The sequence below is a fragment of the Tachypleus tridentatus genome, chromosome 1 (genome assembly GCF_004210375.1).
Source record: "Tachypleus tridentatus isolate NWPU-2018 chromosome 1, ASM421037v1, whole genome shotgun sequence".
NCBI lineage: Eukaryota > Metazoa > Arthropoda > Merostomata > Xiphosura > Limulidae > Tachypleus > Tachypleus tridentatus.
The window spans coordinates 164,321,063-164,339,177 of record NC_134825.1 but is presented as its reverse complement, the minus strand read 5'-3'; the positions used below and the strand labels follow the sequence as shown (position 1 = coordinate 164,339,177).

The 18,115-nt window shown below is 35.8% G+C and overlaps 1 protein-coding gene across 3 annotated transcripts in view; it reads left to right on the top strand.

Moving 5' to 3' along the window:
* LOC143229670 (uncharacterized) overlaps positions 1-18,115 on the top strand; it is a 208,038-nt gene that overhangs the window by 19,830 nt on the left and 170,093 nt on the right. For 2 of the 3 annotated variants that reach the window (XM_076462322.1, XM_076462333.1), the window contains exon 1: positions 16,373-17,105. The exons of the other annotated variant lie outside the window; for it this stretch is intronic. In XM_076462322.1, coding sequence (XP_076318437.1) covers positions 16,925-17,105 — 181 coding nt within the window. In that variant the 5' untranslated portion in view covers positions 16,373-16,924. Of the gene's footprint in view, positions 1-16,372; positions 17,106-18,115 lie in introns of those variants that run through there. 3 annotated transcript variants of the gene reach the window in all.

The following is an 18,115-nucleotide window of genomic DNA, read 5'->3' as shown; positions in this document are numbered from 1 at the left end:
CACAAAAGCTTATTATGAATAGGAATGTAACTGACTAGCTTTCACTGTCTCCACTAAGCCTAGTTTTCACTGAATTTGTTCTCCACTAAGCCTAGTTTTCACTGAATTTGTTACAAGTTTCGGGCATTTGGTAATATACACAACTAATAATTTGTTTAAGTAATAATACTCTTACTGAGTGACTAGTCTTTCAATACGGTTAATTTTCTATATAGCTAACTCAATAGCTATATAGATATACACTCAGAGAAGAGAAGAAGGAAACGCGTCTTTTAATTTTCACAATTAAACGTTATTTGTAACGCATACTAATTATTATGATTGTCCGTTACGTACTCAGTTACCAGCTGGGTAAGGTTCGAGAACCAAGTGCTCATCAAAAACTGAACTGAAAAAGACAAGGCGATAATTATAAATCTGAAGACAAACGATAATAGTAAATAACGCTAAAACCGTCTAATTTGCGTGATAACCTGAAACTTTATCTGAATTATATAACAAATTATTATTATGTTACCCGTCTAAAAAATCAGAATGACAAAATTATCATTTTTTAAAAAGGAAAATGATAAAATTATTCATATACATGCGATAATTAAATAATAAAAGAATTACTTTTAAATAATTTATAAGCAGTACCGAAAATATTAATTTCTTCCTTTGCATATGTTGAAATTATGCAGTATTAATAAATCAGTAGTTTCAAACAATAACTGAATTATGGCGTCATTCATAAATCAGTAGTTTCAAACAATAACTGAATTATGGCGTCATTCATAAATCAGTAGTTTCAAACAATAACTGAATTATGGCGTCATTCATAAATCAGTAGTTTCAAACAACAACTGAAATTATGGCGTCATTCATAAATCAGTAGTTTCAAATAACAACTAAAATCATGGCGTCATTCATAAATCAGTAGTTTCAAACAATAACTGAATTATGGCAGCATTTATAATTCAGTAGTTTCAGTTAACTTTAAAATTCATATATATTTTTTTCTGTATGTTGAAATTAACATGATTAAAACAGTGACTGTTAAGTTTTGTTTTCTGGTGAAGATATTTTGCACTGTCAAGAATAATCTCGTAGTATCTAGACTGATGGGCAAGTAATTCCAATGAAATATTTGAACTTAAAGTTCAAACCACGTATTAAACTTGAAGTTCGAGGTTCTTCAAATGAAGAGCATGAGAAGCAATTTAACGGTTTTATTTCATCAAATAACTGCGTTCTACAGTACGTTCTGTAGTACGTTCTACAATTTTTACCTTAACATTTATATTAATACAAAAAATAAACGTACCTTATTTGTTGCAACGTATGTTGTTCAATGAATTATTTTCCTAACCGTTTCCAACTGATGCTTAGTTTTGATGTTATACTGTTTGAAATCAAGAGGATATTAGTATGCATTATCCTAAATAACGCATGAGAGCAATGAACACAGAGGGATCGTATGATGTGAGCTATGAACCCAAAAGAATCGAATGCTGAGAGCAATTAACACAAAGGAATCACATGATGCGAACAGTGAACACTGAGGAATCATATGATGCGAACAGTGAACATTGAGGAATCATATGATGCGAACAGTGAACATTGAGGAATCACATGATGCGAACAGTGAACATTGAGGAACCATATGATGCAAACAGTGAACATTGAGGAATCATATGATCCGAACAGTGAACATTGAGAAACCATATGATGCGAACAGTGAACATTGAGGAATCATATGATGCGAACAGTGATGAGAGAATCATATGATCCGAACAGTGAACACTCAGGAATCGCATGATGCGAACAGTGAACATTGAAGAATCATATGATGCGAACAGTGAACATTGAGGAATTATATGATGCGAACAGTGAACATTGAGGAATCACATGATGCGAACAGTGAACACTCAGGAATCGCATGATGCGAACAGTGAACATTGAGGAATCATATGATGCGAACAGTGAACATTGAGGAATCATATGATGCGAACAGTGAACACTGAGGAATCATATGAGCCATCAATACAGAGGTATTAGAAACTGAAGAGAGTGAGACAAGGTTTTAAAAAAGAGGTTTAGTACAGAAGATTTTTTTATAAATAAATAGATACAAATAAACGGAAATACACATGAATATTCCAGAATTACCTTTATGCGAAAAATGCGTATGAAAGTTGATTTAACCTCTGGAATACCAAACTTAGCAGAATAGTACTTATTTAAAAATCACACCGAAACTCCATAATGCATCTTTTCTTCTCAGAGACGTTGGTTGTTAATTACGTTTTTCATTTTCTTCTCTGCTATATACATATTATATAGATACAGAGAGATACACATATCAAAGAAATGTTTCGAAGCTTGTGAAAGATTTGTGAAATGTTTTAACAGTGTAAATGTGAAAGTTTCCTTGAATTCGTAACATCTAGTCCAGTCCTTCCTTGCTTCCATCCTCACAACAATTCTTTGTTTGTTTTCTGCATTTATTTTCCACGATCATATATGTAACACATCAAATTGAAGATCCAGCAATTTGAGTGAGAATAAACAAAACAACAACAACAACAAACTATATTATTCAAATTCAGAAACTTTGATCATACTTCATGTGTATTTTTGAATTTCGTTGCAATTGTGTTATGTTGTTTGTTTTTACGAAATCGGACGTTTCACGTTTGTAACACGTTCTGATCAAACTTATGTAAAGATCTGACGATACTTCTTGCAGGAATTAGTTTTCTTTTGCAATTTCCTTCAAACAGTTCCGAATTTATAACAAATGGCCTTGTCTCCTATAAACACTTGCACAAAAGAATTATGAAACAAGCAGTTTCTTGTTATTTTATTTTTAACACCCACTCTGCAACTCTAATGAAACCGGATTCGATAGATTGGATGGGTTACAGAGCGTTGTCACGGTTTCCAGTACTCAAGCTAAAAGAGAGAAGGAAAAGCGTAAACCCGTTAAAGGGCTCCATCTGTAAATCTCGAAAGACCACATGTTAATGCCGAAAGAATTTATGTCTGGGTAGTGTTTTACCAAGAAGATATTGAGTTGAGAGTGTTGGCCGAACTGTGTTCATCTGAAAAAAAAAGAAAGAAGAACTGTTCATTTTCAGTCACGTGCCGTGCAAATTCACTTCACAGCCGCAAGCAAGCTTCCTTGGCCATGTCTATTGCAAGAAATGTTTTCCATTTGCAGCTGTTGCCGTGTTTTGTGAATGAGTTCGAATGAGGTTTGGGTTTTACTCATTCATAACTTGAGAACTATCGCGAATACAACTATTCTGGGGGTAATACAGATTTCAAACATAGCAGAGAGCTCAATATTTATTCGGATTTTTATTAAAAGTAAAGAGATTATCGGAAAGCTTTATTTGGGAATCAACCCACCACACGTCTCCAGACGGGGTGTTAAACAGTATCCTTCGTTCAGTTTTCGGGATATGACTTTGGTGTAATTGTTATTTTTCAGTTTTCCAGTGGGACAGCGGTAAGCTCACTGACTTGCACTTTTAACGGGGTTCAATTCCCTGCGGTGGACACAATAGATAACTCTATATGGCATTTCTCTGAAACAAACAGCAATAAAAGTTATTTTCAAAAAGACTTTGAAGTCTCTATTTAATTTTCGATGTAATAATTCTTGTAAAACTGAAGTTTTGATTAAATACAACTTTTAAAAAAATAAACTTCGACTATTTTGTGTTTATTCAACGTGTTCTTAAACATAGGAATTTTACAGAAAAGTAAATATATTACAGATTCGATTTTTACGGCACTAAATAATTAAAGAATAAGTGAAATTTAAAGCATTTTATACATGAAGAGGCAAAATATTTATTATAAAACCTTGTCAATCATCCTTCTCAGTTCAGTTTTATGCAAATCAGACCTCTGATGATCAGTCATGTGACCTGAAGTACAAATTATACCTCTGATGATCAGTCATGTGACCTGAAGTACAAATTATATCTCTGATGATCAGTCATGTGACTTGAAGTACAAATCACACCTCTGATGATCAATCATGTGACCTTAAGTACAAATTATACCTCTGATGATCAGTCATGTGACCTAAAGTACAAATCACACTTATGATGATCAGTTATGTGACCTAAAGTACAAATTATACCTCTGATGATCAGTCATGTGACCTAAAGTACAAATCACACTTATGATGATCAGTTATGTGACTTGAAGTACAAATCACACCTCTGATGATCAGTCATGTGACCTTAAGTACAAATTATACCTCTGATGATCAGTCATGTGGCCTGAGGTACAAGTTATTGGATATTCAGCTTCAGATTAAATGAATATGTGGTAAAAGTGGCTTTATTTATATCTGTACAAGTTACGGCATTTAGTTTCAGTATAAAATATAGTCATCACAAACATGAATGACAATCTGCTGTGGATATTCCGTATTTAAAATCAGTGTTCATAAAGCTCTGTGGAATGTTACAAGCACATTTCTCTGAAACAAATGTTCACAAGGCACTTTTAGAACCTAGAACAACTTGATGGGATGTGACGCACTTCCCAAGAGTATCTCGTATGTATATTCGAAATTATATAACCTGTCGTGTGGGGTGGGTCATTCCTGAGGTGTAAGTCAGGGCTTATTATACTTGCAACACTAAACACACATTCACAAAAGTTTTGAACCGTATTATCTAAATTATTTACACTACATTAATTGAACCATTCCTCAGGATAATAAAGGCTGATCTCCCGATACTTATTCCTGAATATTCCACACTTCTACCAATTCCTAGTATTGAACAAGAGTCTAATTGGCCAGTTACTCGCGAAAGACACATATAGAACACGACGTTTTACGCACGTGTAATTTTGAGACGCAATACAGACAAATTAAGAGGAATTCTGCAAAACAAAATACACTTAACGTGTTTTTATATGAATTTTCACATTTGTTGGTTTTTCTAATATTTCGCTGGCTTCCGGAGCTGACACCTTAACTTTTATTTAACTGTTGTTTTTTTATATATATAAAATGTTTTACAAGTAGCTGTCCCTTGATATAATTCATTCCGCAAATGGAGTGAGCCTTCAGTATTTCTTTCATCAAAACATTTGATTGAAACTGACGTTAGGTCTGATTCTAGATTCACCCCTAATACGTTCATGCCTGTTATCTGATTGCAGCGTGACTTGCAACCCACGTGTAGAAATGTATTGCCCGTATATCACTGGCTCACTAGAAGGTTTCTCGGGACTGGCAAGCATCCAAGTGGGTCTTTCAGTCCGTTTCTAACTACCTGTATTCTAGCACAGAGTCACCTGCGATTGCAGTGAGCAGGAATCGATAAGATACGAACCCTCATTTGAGTAGAAGACTGTGTGGTCTGTGATGTTCAGGTGTTCTAGCAAATATGACGTTTGTTTGGTGATAGTCAACACTCTCTTAACGGTACTTATATTCAATTCGCAACAACATGACACGATTAGTTAGCTGGCTTCCGCTCGTTCGATACTTCCTAACATGAGTAAAACATTGAAAATCTTCTGTAATCTCTAACCGTGGTCCAGGAACAGTTTGAAGCGCTTTAAACTTCGTGATTCACTTGAAAGTGACAACTAAAGCATTACTGCGTTAGGCTATGCACCATATATGGCATCACTTGAAAGTGACAACTAAAGCATTACTGCGTCAGGCTATGCACCATATATGGCAAAGTTAACTTACCAGTGCAAGATGGATAATCAATAATTTGCATTTCAAATGACATCTCAGAGTTTCAAATGCCTCGTTTGCATAACAATAAGCCGGGCATGGTGAAGTGGGTTAAGGCGTTCGACTCGTAATCCGAGGATCACGAGTTCGAATCCTCGAACTAGTAATTCGAAATAGTAATTCCTGACTGGAGTTTTTAAATTCTATCCACTGAGGGTATGGTACCTTATTTGACTAGTAATTCCTGAATGGAGTTTTTAAATTCTTTCCACTGAGGGTATGGTATCTTATTTGACTAGTAATTCCTGACCGGAGTTTTTAAATTCTATCCACTGAGGTACTTTACCTTATTTTTAAAATTATTAGTCGTTCTCATTCTTATCGTTGAAGCCCAGCATGGACAGGTGGTTAAGCTACTCGGCTTGTAATCCGAAGATTGCGGGTTTGAAACCCTGTCACGCCAAACATGCTTGCCTTTTCAGCCATGGGGAGCGTTATAATGTTTGATCAATACCACTATTCGTTGGTAAAAGAATAGCCCAAGAGTTGGCGGTGGGTGGTGATGACTAGCTGCCTTCCCTCTAGTCTTAACTCGCTAAATTAGAGACGGCTAGCGCAGATAGCCTTTTTGTAGCTTTGTGCGAAATTCAAAACAAACCAAACTAAATAAACCTAAAAATACTTTTATAGCCAAAACTTATTAAAATGTATTTGTTGTTGTTGTTGTTTTGAATTTAGCACAAAGCTACACAACGGGATATTTGTGTTTTGCCCACCACGGGTATCGAAACCTGGTTTTTAGCCTTGTAAGTCCACAGAAAATCCGTCGTGCGTATTTATAAGCCTATTACTTTACTTTCGCTCAGTATAAACTAATCCTTTTAACTTTGGACAAAGAAAAACCCATCAAACTGAGAGCACCGTTATAGAATTGACAAATGGAATCTATTATAAATAGAATCGAATTACAAATTGGAGAAAACGAATAACAACTGGGCCACGTTTTACTTGCTTTAAAAATATTAATATGCTTTTATGTTATTGCTATACAATTATCTTATGTTTAAAAGAGTCATTGCGTTAAAAATCCCAAAATATAGTTTTGGCTGTTTCAGCACGGTAACTTGTAAAAGAAAAAAATACGTTCAACTGTCGAAATAATCAGAGCAATTGAGATGCAGCAAATCTCCTATACCAGTTGTCTTGTTATTATTCACTGCTAATCTCTGATCCAAGACACGTAAATAGACTATTGGACTGACCTTTTCCCAGCGGAGGAAAAATAACAAACGTCATTATTAATAAACGATGATTCGAGTTTCCATTTGTTTTTAAGAACAACGTAAGAATCTGGCAACGGTATGTTAAATGAGATATTAGTGATATTATCCTATAGGGAACTTTACTATTCTAGTCTACCTTTGAACTTTTAAGTTTATGAAAAGCGAAATACGCCGAAAAAGAGTTGTTTGTTTGTTTTTTTGGAATTTCGCACAAAGCTACTCGAGGGCTATCTGTGCTAGCCGTCCCTAATTTAGCAGTGTAAGACTAGAGGGAAGGCAACTAGTCATCACCACCCACCGCCAACTCTCGGGCTACTCTTTTACCAACGAACAGTGGGATTGACCGTCACATTATAATGCCCCCACGGCTGAAAGGGCGAGCATGTTTGGCGCGACGGGGATGCTAACCCGCGACCCTCAGATTACGAGTCGCACGCCTTAACACGCTTGGCCATACCGGGCCAATAAAAGAGTATGGAAGAGGTTGGTAAAATATAAGACTCCACACTTCAAAAACAATTAATGATACATCATTCAAGTTCACTCTTTTCACACAGCTATTAGTTCTATGGCGTTTACCAATATTGTTTGAGATGTTAAATAACACGTTGAGATTTTAAGATCTCATGAAATAAATATCAAAAATTGTCGGCGTGAACTGTCCCTACGCTCTCCAATTAGCAATCAAATAACAAAGTCTTTAACAAATTTAATAATAGTTTACTTCTAACAAAATTTAATAAGTATTTTTATATTACGTTTCATGCCTCTAACTCTTAAAGGTCTTGCATGTTCTGGTGCTTAGTCCACTCGACTCGCAACCTGCTGGTTTCTAGCTCAAATCCTGTCAAAAAACACGCACACCCTCTGCCGTGGGGACGTTATAATGTAACGATCAATCCCACGTTTTGTTGGTAAATAATAACCCAAGAATCAGCGGTAGGTGGAGTTGACTAGCTGCTTTCCCTCTAATCAATCGGTTTTAAATTACGGACGGGTATCGCAGATAGCCCTCAAGCTCTGAGAGAATTTACGCAAACTCTGGTAATGTGCAGTAATATTTTCTGTGCAATATTCTGTTTTCGTTTTGTTTGAACTAACACTTTTTAGGGAAAAATCTCGTGTTCCTGCTTTGGCACAAGTTATTACACAGTTTAATAAATAAACACAATCGAGCCACTTAATGCCAAAGATCAATTACAATTTAAAGAATCATTCATTCTACAGTATAGTTACTAATCGATTTATTTGTTTTAACCAAAGATAAAACTAATTTTCCTAGTAAACGAGTCTCAGCATGGCCAGGTGATTAAGGCACTCGACTCGTAATCTGAGAGTCGCGGGTTCGAATCCTCGTCACAACAAACATACTCGCCATTTCAGCCGTGGGGTCGTTATAATGTGACGGTCAATCCCACTATTCGTTGGTAAAAGAGTAGCTCAGGAGTTGGCGGTGAGCGGTAATGACTGGCTCCCTTTCCCCTCTAGCCTTACACGGTAAAATTGCAAACGGCTAGCGCAGACAGCCCTCGTGTAGCTTTGCGCGAAATTCAAAACAATTCTAATAAACGAGTTCTCAATGGTTTAGTTTTGCTTGTTGACATGTTTACTATTGTTCTGTTTTCGGATATATCACTAGATACAGAACAGTGAGAAGATGGTAACTGAAAGGCAATTTCCATATATTTCAGTCGCTTTTCATACAATAGATATGACAGAGAATTATACGTATGCTACTGTTTAAATTTCCCTGTATCTGAGAGAGATAGCAATAATTATAAATGTAGTAATGACGATACAATAGCTTGAATCAATTGAAATGATAACATTTGTTTGCAGTAGAACCTTTTATATGTTGTGTTGGATAAACTCTGCAAAAATAAGTAACAACGACAAAAAGAATGAAGCGGGAATAGTTGCTGAAAACAACCACCAACTTTTGCTCATAGGTGGCGCTTCATACTTTGAAGTGTAAATGATTAAAGACAAGAGAATAAATATATATATGGATGTTACATGTATATATAATACATTATAGATGAGCTCCTTTGATAAGAGGTAATATTTTTTAGTGACACTTTGTCATTTCAATTCCACAAATATTTTTTTCATTAACTGGATATTTGTAACTGAGGGAAATTAACTGAAATAAGATTAGTGTATCGCTACACAGACACATGTCATTTAGAATCTATAGGATTTATTTAATATGGTGTGCAATGGTTTGTAAATAAGGGTAGGCTATATTGTACAGTATGTGCCAAAAAATACATCTAATTAGTGTTGTAAAATAACTATGTTTAGGGAGAGCAAACTTCAAAAACAGATAGCATATGTGTATGTGGATTTATCGATGTGATTCTTTATCGTAAGTGTGAGGTTATACAATGGAATAAAACTTAAGTGCAAAATACTTAAAATAAACGTAAGTACTTTTGTAATAAGATTGCGAATGCCAAGGCATGAAAACTGGTAACAATATTATCGGACTTTTAAAAAGGGAACACAAACAACATAATTGTCTGCAGTTCCATAGAAGAAAAACTATTGCGTTAAAAATGGATTTTATAAAGGGGTTTTAAAAATATGTACGAAACCTAAATTATCGAAAAGCAAATGAAGGAGTGTGCAATGATTTTTTGAAAATTAAAATAAGTTGACTTTCCCTCAATTTCATAAATTGAATCTTTCAAACTTTGAGTAAATAAATTAAGCCTTAACATAATTCAAAAGTATCGATATGGTTTCAAATATTGGCGTAAGTAACCAAATTTTATTACACGTAAGAAACTGCATAATTCTAAAGAAAAATATGTTTCATGTCTGACAAGTGTGGGAGTTGGGAATAGCCTTACTGGAGAAACATAAACAGATGTTTTAATCACGTGCTGTAAGTTGTGTGTATTAAATTATTCCATTCAATCTACCTTCATCTAATTCTAAGAAGTTCATACCTCAGCGTTTAAGAAAAATAAGTATATTTCAATGAGAGAAAAGGACAATCTAAATAATACCTAGACATATCTTAGAGTAACTTTTAATATCTGACATAACTCGATTTTGGATCTATTTAAAATATCGCAGTACTTAATAATAGAACGTCTAATGTATTTCTTTCGTTCTATTTATTTATCCCGTGTTACGGCGGGTTCTGGAGTGGAACTAATAGTGTAGCTAAGCCTCGTCAAACATCATTCTTTGCCATCAAATCTCATACCTAAGCTTCAGTTAGGAATACTTCCTTAGCTCAGTCTCAAGAAATATGGGATTACAGCGTAGTGCGCATGATGAAAATGTTGTATGTTATATATTCAATAATGCTTTTAAATATGCAACGTACTTTTATTCTTACATTATTTGATAATGTACACCATAAGCCATATCGCTACGATTCCACTTCCCACACGCATTTAGCGAACAACAAAATGGCTTCCTAGTACCATTATTTTAGAACTTACATTCAGATATTGAATTTACAGTATTGATTTGCCAGCCATTTATTAAGCCTTTCATAGTGTCCAACTGTATGACACAGATTCTAATCACTTAATAATCAATCCTAAGATTGTGTCTAAATGTGTCTTGAATTGGTGTTTCAGTTAAAGAGCTTTAAAAATAAGTTAAATACTTCTATTTACCGTCATTAGATTTAGGAGGCCTACCAAATATATATATTCGTATGATGTGTTTTTCAACTTTGCGCAAATCTACTCGAGAGAGCCCCCCGCTAGTACAATGATAAGTCTACTGAGTTACAACGCTAAAATCAGGAGTTCGCTTCCCATCGATGGGCTCAGCAGATAGCCTGATGTGACTTTGCTATAAGATTAACACACACTACTCGAGAGCTATCTACGATAGCCGTTTCAGTTTAGAATTGGTAGAGGGTAGGAAGCTAGTCACCACCATCCACTTCCAGTTCTTGGTGAAAAGAACTTAATTTAATAGCGAGAGTAACCATCATTTTATGACGTCTTGCGGTTGAAAGGAAGAGCATACTCAGTGACGGGTTTTGAATTCCCTCGTCGAGCGGCCCTAACCTTCAAACCATTCCAGGACTAACAAAAATACAACTATGTTATTAGAAGAATTTAGATTTGTATACTACGTAAATAATCTGCTAAGGTTTAACATAAACTCATTTTCCTACTTTGTGTAAGTAGTTTAACTCTTAAGAATATTATTCATCAATTACTTAAACAACTTAAGTAAAAGATAAACTAATCAGAAAGAGGGCTACCATTTAGCAGTAATCATTGCCAAACAGTCGAAAAGTGAAAAACATAATTTATGTTATGTGGATAAAAGGCAGAGCATATTCAGCTGCAGTTCCCCCGAGATAGGATTTTAACTATTAGGCCATCCTGGACTCTAAAACATTCATAATTCATTTCAAATAGTAAAAAGATATATGTTCATATACATATATATATATATATATGTTTTATTACTACTGATGCAACTTTATATCTCATTAACTTTTGTTTTAGTGAATATACGTAACCTAAGATTTGTGTATGAGGTTCGTACTCTCTCTAGTGGTTTTCCTTTCTTCTCAACATATATGAGTTAAACATTTTTACTCTTGATTTCTTCATGACTGTTAAAAAAAGCTAATAAGCTAGAGATGCTTTCAGGATAATAAACTGCTAATCAACTGACAGATCACCACAATATCAAATTAATTCTCACCTCTTGAATTACCACAGGATTCAGTGAAATACGACTAAACTATCAAATAACAGAAAATGGTTCCCACTTCATAGCGTATAATGTGAGTCTCTCATAGAAGAGGTTATTTTTACGAAATTACTGTGTTCGAATAATATGAAAATACCTTAGTTAATTATGTGGCTGAAAGCATTTTCGAAACAAAAGTAAAACGTACGTCGTTATTTTCTATATAATATTGTTCTCTATTGGAGACAGTAATAATGTTTTACTTTATAGTTAGTTACGAATATTTAAAATAAATTATCCTAACCATTGAAACTGCTAGTTCAAAAGCATTTTACTACACTATTCCCTTCTGTGTGAAAAAGGTGGGTTAAGGCATTCGACTCGTAATCTGAGGGTCGCGGGTTCGAATCCCCGTCACACCAAACATGCTCGCCCTTTCAGCGGTGAGGGCGTTATAATGTGACGGTTAATTCCACTATTCATTGGTAAAAGAGTAGCCCAAGAGTTGGCGGTGGGTGGTGATGACTAGCTGCCTTCTCTCTAGTCTTACACTGCTAGATTAGGGACGGCTAGCGCAAATAGCCCTCGAGTAGCTTTGCGCGAAATTCAAAAACAAACAAAAACATTTGTGTGAAAAAAATTAGACTATTTACGATTCACTGAGTTTCGTGGGGAATATTTTCTATAACGTTTTCGGTCTTGTGGTTGTAATATTTTCATTATCAGTTAATACCACTACAACGATAGAGTACGTTACAGTAAAACGGTTTTCAATATACAAATCGGTATCTTACGTGAAAAAATACCTAATATAAATACGAGAGTATCTCCTGTACTTAATGGTATTAGAAAACGAAGGTGTATGGATCAGTTTAGGGTAAAATGACCATTCAGAAAGAAACCTGCATCTAGTCATATCTCAGTCGTGGTAAGCGAAGTGTGATAGGTTGGAATACGTAAAGAAACAAACAAACATCAGTGGCAAAAGTCTCCAGGTGTTTCAGGAAACAAAACGTAACATAATAAAAAGGGATCTCAGTCTGGAAAGATACACCCTCCAGTGGCACAACGGTATGTCTTCGGATCCACACCTCTAAAAACCGGGTTTCGATACTCGGAAGAGACTGATCACAAATAGCGCATTGTGTAGCTTTGTGCTTAATTCTAAACAAACAAATCGTAAAGATACACAAGTTATAGGTACAAAACTTTATTTCGAGATGTGGAGCTCTGTGCGATTAGCATTCCGCATCCTTCACTAGAGGGAGTGCAGGAAGAATCAGGAAGGACTGGAATGTTTTCGACGTGACAACTTCACGAATTAGTTTCTCTCGATGGTAACTATACCTCGGGGCTGTTGTCAAAATGTACGGTCGTCATAAACAGTATGACAAGACGTAGCAACATGGACTATAACGACCTGATGAGGCTCAAAAATCGCTTTTATATCACTTGCTACACCTATGTATAATTATGGGGTAAAAATTAATGTACTTAAATATATCTTGGCATCATGTCTCCGTCACACCAAACATGCTCGCCCACTCAACTGTGGGGGCGTTACAATGCTACGGTCAATCCCACTATTCGTTGGCAAAGAGTAGCCCAAGAGTTGGCGGTGGGTGGTGATGACTAGCTGCCTTCCTTCCAGTCTTACACTGCTAAGTTAGAGACGGCTAGCGCAGATAGTCCTCGTGTAGCTTTGCGTGAAATTCAAAACAAATAAACATCATGTCATACCGATCATTAAATGTTTTATTTGTACCGAGTGTATGTGTAGATTGTGCATGGATATTGCCCTGAAAGGGGCCTGAGTAAGTGCGTGTTACTCCAGCCCTCGTGTACCTTATATAAATACACTTGACACCATATATAAATACACTTGACAGTTATAAAACCAAAATTTGAAGGAAGGAGGAAGAGGTTGACGAAACCTGACCCTCCTGGGTGGATAAACATCAATACCCAAATATCTATTCAAAAGAGAGAGAAACCAGCCACTAGCTCAGTTTGTCTCTGTATTTTCATTGGTCTGTGCGGTGTTAGTTTACATAGGTACCTTTGCGGATTGGGTTGTCCGATATTTACGTTGGAAAGTTTAGCGTTCGCTGACCTTTTATTTAATCTCTTGTTGGCAGCTGGAAAAGATGATTCCCTAAATGTTTAGTTTTTTACCGAGTTAAATCTGTCGAGAGAGACAGATCTACTAAATTAATTAACCACTAGTCCAGATCTCGTTGATCTGCATTAAATATACTATTTAATTAATTAAAATACAAACTTGGTTTTAATAGTTATCTGTTACGCACATTATTCCTGTGAACGTCTTTGCATTACAGATGTCTACTCACAGTGCGGATCCCGTCACACAAAATATGCTCGCCCTTTCAGCTGTGGGGACGTTATGGTGTTGCATTTAATCCTACTATTCGTTTGTAAAAGAGTAGCCCAAGAGTTGGCGTTGGGTGGCATGACTAACTGGCTTACCCCCCTGTAGTTTTACACTGCTAAATTACGGACGGTTAGCGCAGATAGCCCTCGTGTAGCTTTGCGCGAAATTCAAAAACAAACAAACAATTCATTTTGTTGTTGTTTTGTTGTATTCCTTTTGATCAAGCCCCCCGCTAGTACAGCGGTATGTCTTCGGATTTTTACAACGCACAATCAGGGGTTCGATTCCCCTCGGTGGGCTCAGCAGATAGCCCCATGTGGCTTTGCTATAAGAAAACACACACCTTTTGCTCAAAAGTTCTAAATTGGAGATAGCCATGCTTAGTCCTTAGGGGGTCTCTTTGTGTGTTACATAAGATGACATTGAGGTTGTAAGATACAAATATCAAGTTCCTCAATCATTCGTTTCACCTGTCTTCTTTCACTTCTTTGAATTCTTTCTAACCAATAATACCAGAGACTAAATAATCACTAAAACAATATTCTTATGTCATTGTTTCAGAATGGTAGATTTACCCTTTCTTTTACCATTCTAGAAGAAGTGGATAATAAGGTAAAGGTATCGTTTCTCTCTATGCAATTATTGAGAAAAAGTTGTTCACTTTACTCGTTAGCCACGAAAAATAGGTGAGTGAATGAGACATTGCATTTATATGTAAATGTTGACTTTTCTAGTGTTATAACTATTTCTTGGCATGATTGGTCTGGTGGTGTTAGGGCTCTCGACTGGCAAGTTTAGGATCGCGTCACACTGAGCATGCCGGCCTTTTAAACCGTGGGGGCGTTATAATGTCCTGGTCAATCCCTCTTCGTTTTTAAAAGAGTAGCCTATCAATGGTAAATAAAGGATAGTTGGTGCAGAAAGCCCTTGAGCAGCTATGCTCAACATTGAAACAACTTTATTTATTTTAACAGGATGACACTATAAAGGTCTTAGTGGAAGGCTTGCGTGCTAACAATACTTAAAACAGGTTTTCGATAAAAAGCCCATTATGTAGCTTTGTGCTTAACAAGAAACGAACAAGCTATACCATAAATTAAGCTTAGCATACATTGTTTTTGAGGACAACGAGGTATGCCGTTAAATACATTAATTAATGAAACACAAGTATCATTACCAGTGTACATAATATATATAGCAGTATGCATATGATATGCCAGAGCTATATCTCGAGTCATCATGATATATTAATACATACTTAATGGCAAACTTTGATGAAATACAAGAATTAGCCGTCTAGGTTATATCATGCGGCCCATTCAAGTACACTTCGTGAAACTATAGTTATTACACATACAGTAAGCAGTATTTACTACATACCTGACTGATTGTAGTCGAGCAGTAATTGTTTGTTTGTTTTTGAATTTCGCGCAAAAGTACACGAGGGCTGCCCGCGCTAGCCGTCCCTAGTTTAGTATTTAAAGCTAGAGGGAAGGCAGCTAGTCGTCACCATCCATCGCGAACTCTTGGGCTACTCTTTTACCAACGAATGGTGGGGTTGGCCATAACATAATAACGCCCCCACGGCTGAAAGGGCGAGCATGTTGGTGCGATGGGGATTCGAATCCTCGACCCTCAAATTACGAGTCGAGCACCTAAACACCTGGCTATGCCGAGCCTCGAGTAGTAGAATCGATTAAAAGACCGATCATACGTGTAAAGATATGTTCAACTTCGTTTTGTTCAAATCTCGCGTTCTACACTGCACTTAGCGATCGAAAAACTGCCCTGCAAGTGGAGGTCCTTCTTTTGTTATATGATTTTTCATAATAATAAATATTGAAAGGAAAAAAAATTGTTTTCCATGATAAAGTTTTCCTATACCACCTATAGAAGAGCAAATATTGACAAGAGAGTACATCGTTTTCGATCGTAAGACTTTTGTATATGCTATTTTGAATAACATGTATTGATTGAAAAGAAAGAACATTTTACATCGTGACACTTAACATTTTCTTACGTAGTAACACTAAAAAAGAAGTTGCTAATTTTAAGCATTTAAAAATCCATTGGATTGCTACAAACCCAATTTTGGAATCTTGCTACAGGAGTTAATTTTTGGAGAGCCTTATGGTATAAGACTCATCACGGCTTTCTCGATGGGGCCTTTCGTAGATTCCCAAACTGAACCTTAATAAGACCTGCCAACCACACGTAATCATGGTTTGACAGATGGCGCCTTTTAACAATATACCCCACGTGACTTTACTTCAACAGCGAATGATGGTACGAGCTTTAGACCTTCGGTGAAATACACGCGCACACGAGCACATTCGGCTTACACGCTGTGCGATAGGGATCGCGCGTTTGAACGATCGAAATTCGTGACTGTAGGAAAAGGAAACCTTTCCTTATGAACTTTCTCTTGGCTAGCAGATTGCATGTACCTAACTGACTTAGAAACAAATATTATGGAAACTGTGTTTGGTGTCCTAATTTCAAAAGAACGATTATATAAATCACTAGACTAAACATTATTTTATGACCATCTTTTTCTGTTGTTATATTCGATTGTATACGAACGAAATCATTTTTAATATCTAATAAATATCACCATAGAGATAAGTTCAGTTCAGTTCAGTTATCAAATATGCGTTGCCCCACTGAACCAGGTATACAAGCCAGGATGATGAACACTTCCTAACCGACGACCACCTAGTTCAACCAGAAGGAGCACTTAGCAACATCAGGTGTTCGACGTCAACGAACACAAAAAATTATCCTGTGAAAAGAAAGAACCAGAAAGAAATTATTAAAGTTAAGCAAGAGGAATCTGTGGTTTGATCAATCAGAATAACAGGTAAAATGATTGATTTGACGACATGTTATCGGCGCACCATTAAAACTGGACATTGTTATTGTGATAATGTAGGAAAAACGAAAACCCAGTCTTCGTGTTCACGAAAATACCTCTCTTTGTGGTTTCACTCCTGGTTTTGGTTTGTGGTCATTCTGTCTTTAGCCACACCAGGAATATTCGTTAATGGTAAGTACCCGATAAGTTAATATATTATTTAAGCCCGATGTTTACTTGCATTTTTCTAGAAATTATACTTCGTTGTTGGTCTCGGAACGTAAACACTTTTATCATTTTTCCAACCTGTTCACACCTTTTCTTCGAAGATATTTAGATGCTACTGATTTACAGTTTCACAACCAACATGAAAATGTCAACTCATATTAATCCGCACTTTATTGAGAGGGACTTTCGAAAGGTTTAAAACTTTACGATATTATTTACGGCTTTATCGAATCACGAAGGAAAATCTATAGGCTTGAAACAACTGCAGTGTATCTCACTCACTGATGTGTAGTAAGTAAGAAAAATTAAGTCTTCGGTGTATTACATAGTAAGAGAGGGTGGGTTATGTTTCGAGCTGGAATAATGACCAATAAATAATATTTTCGGAGGTTAAATACATTACAGATGGATGTGAAAGGTTTGTTTGCTATTAGAACAGATAATTTGTTTTCTATTAATGGAAATCTACACAATGGACTAGCTGTGCTATGCTCACAGCGAATATTGAACCCCGAAATGTAATGTTATGTGCATTCAATCTTATCACTGAGCAATGGAAGGGAGATCATATAGAAATCTCAAAGTGTATAATATTTTATGTATGAGTGACGTCATGTATGAATATAGTCTTTCATATATGACGTAACACACCAAATTCATGACCATTTTTTCGTATATTTACCGTATTATGTAAAGTTTTGTTTAAGTAAAACTTTTGCATTGTATGACAAAAGTACTTGCATTTTCAAGTACGTGTAAATTTATTTATAAATTAGCTTCAATGAGAAAATCTTTATTAATGTATTATATTTATATATCTTAATATTCATCAATGGTAGTTTAAAGATTTACTAAAATAGAAAAGCATTTTTTTTTTAAATATATTAAAATGATTTCAAACGGTCGTTACATCGTTTGTTTGTTTTTTATCCTACAAATGAGCCAACGTGACCAGATTATCAGAGTGTCTGGAC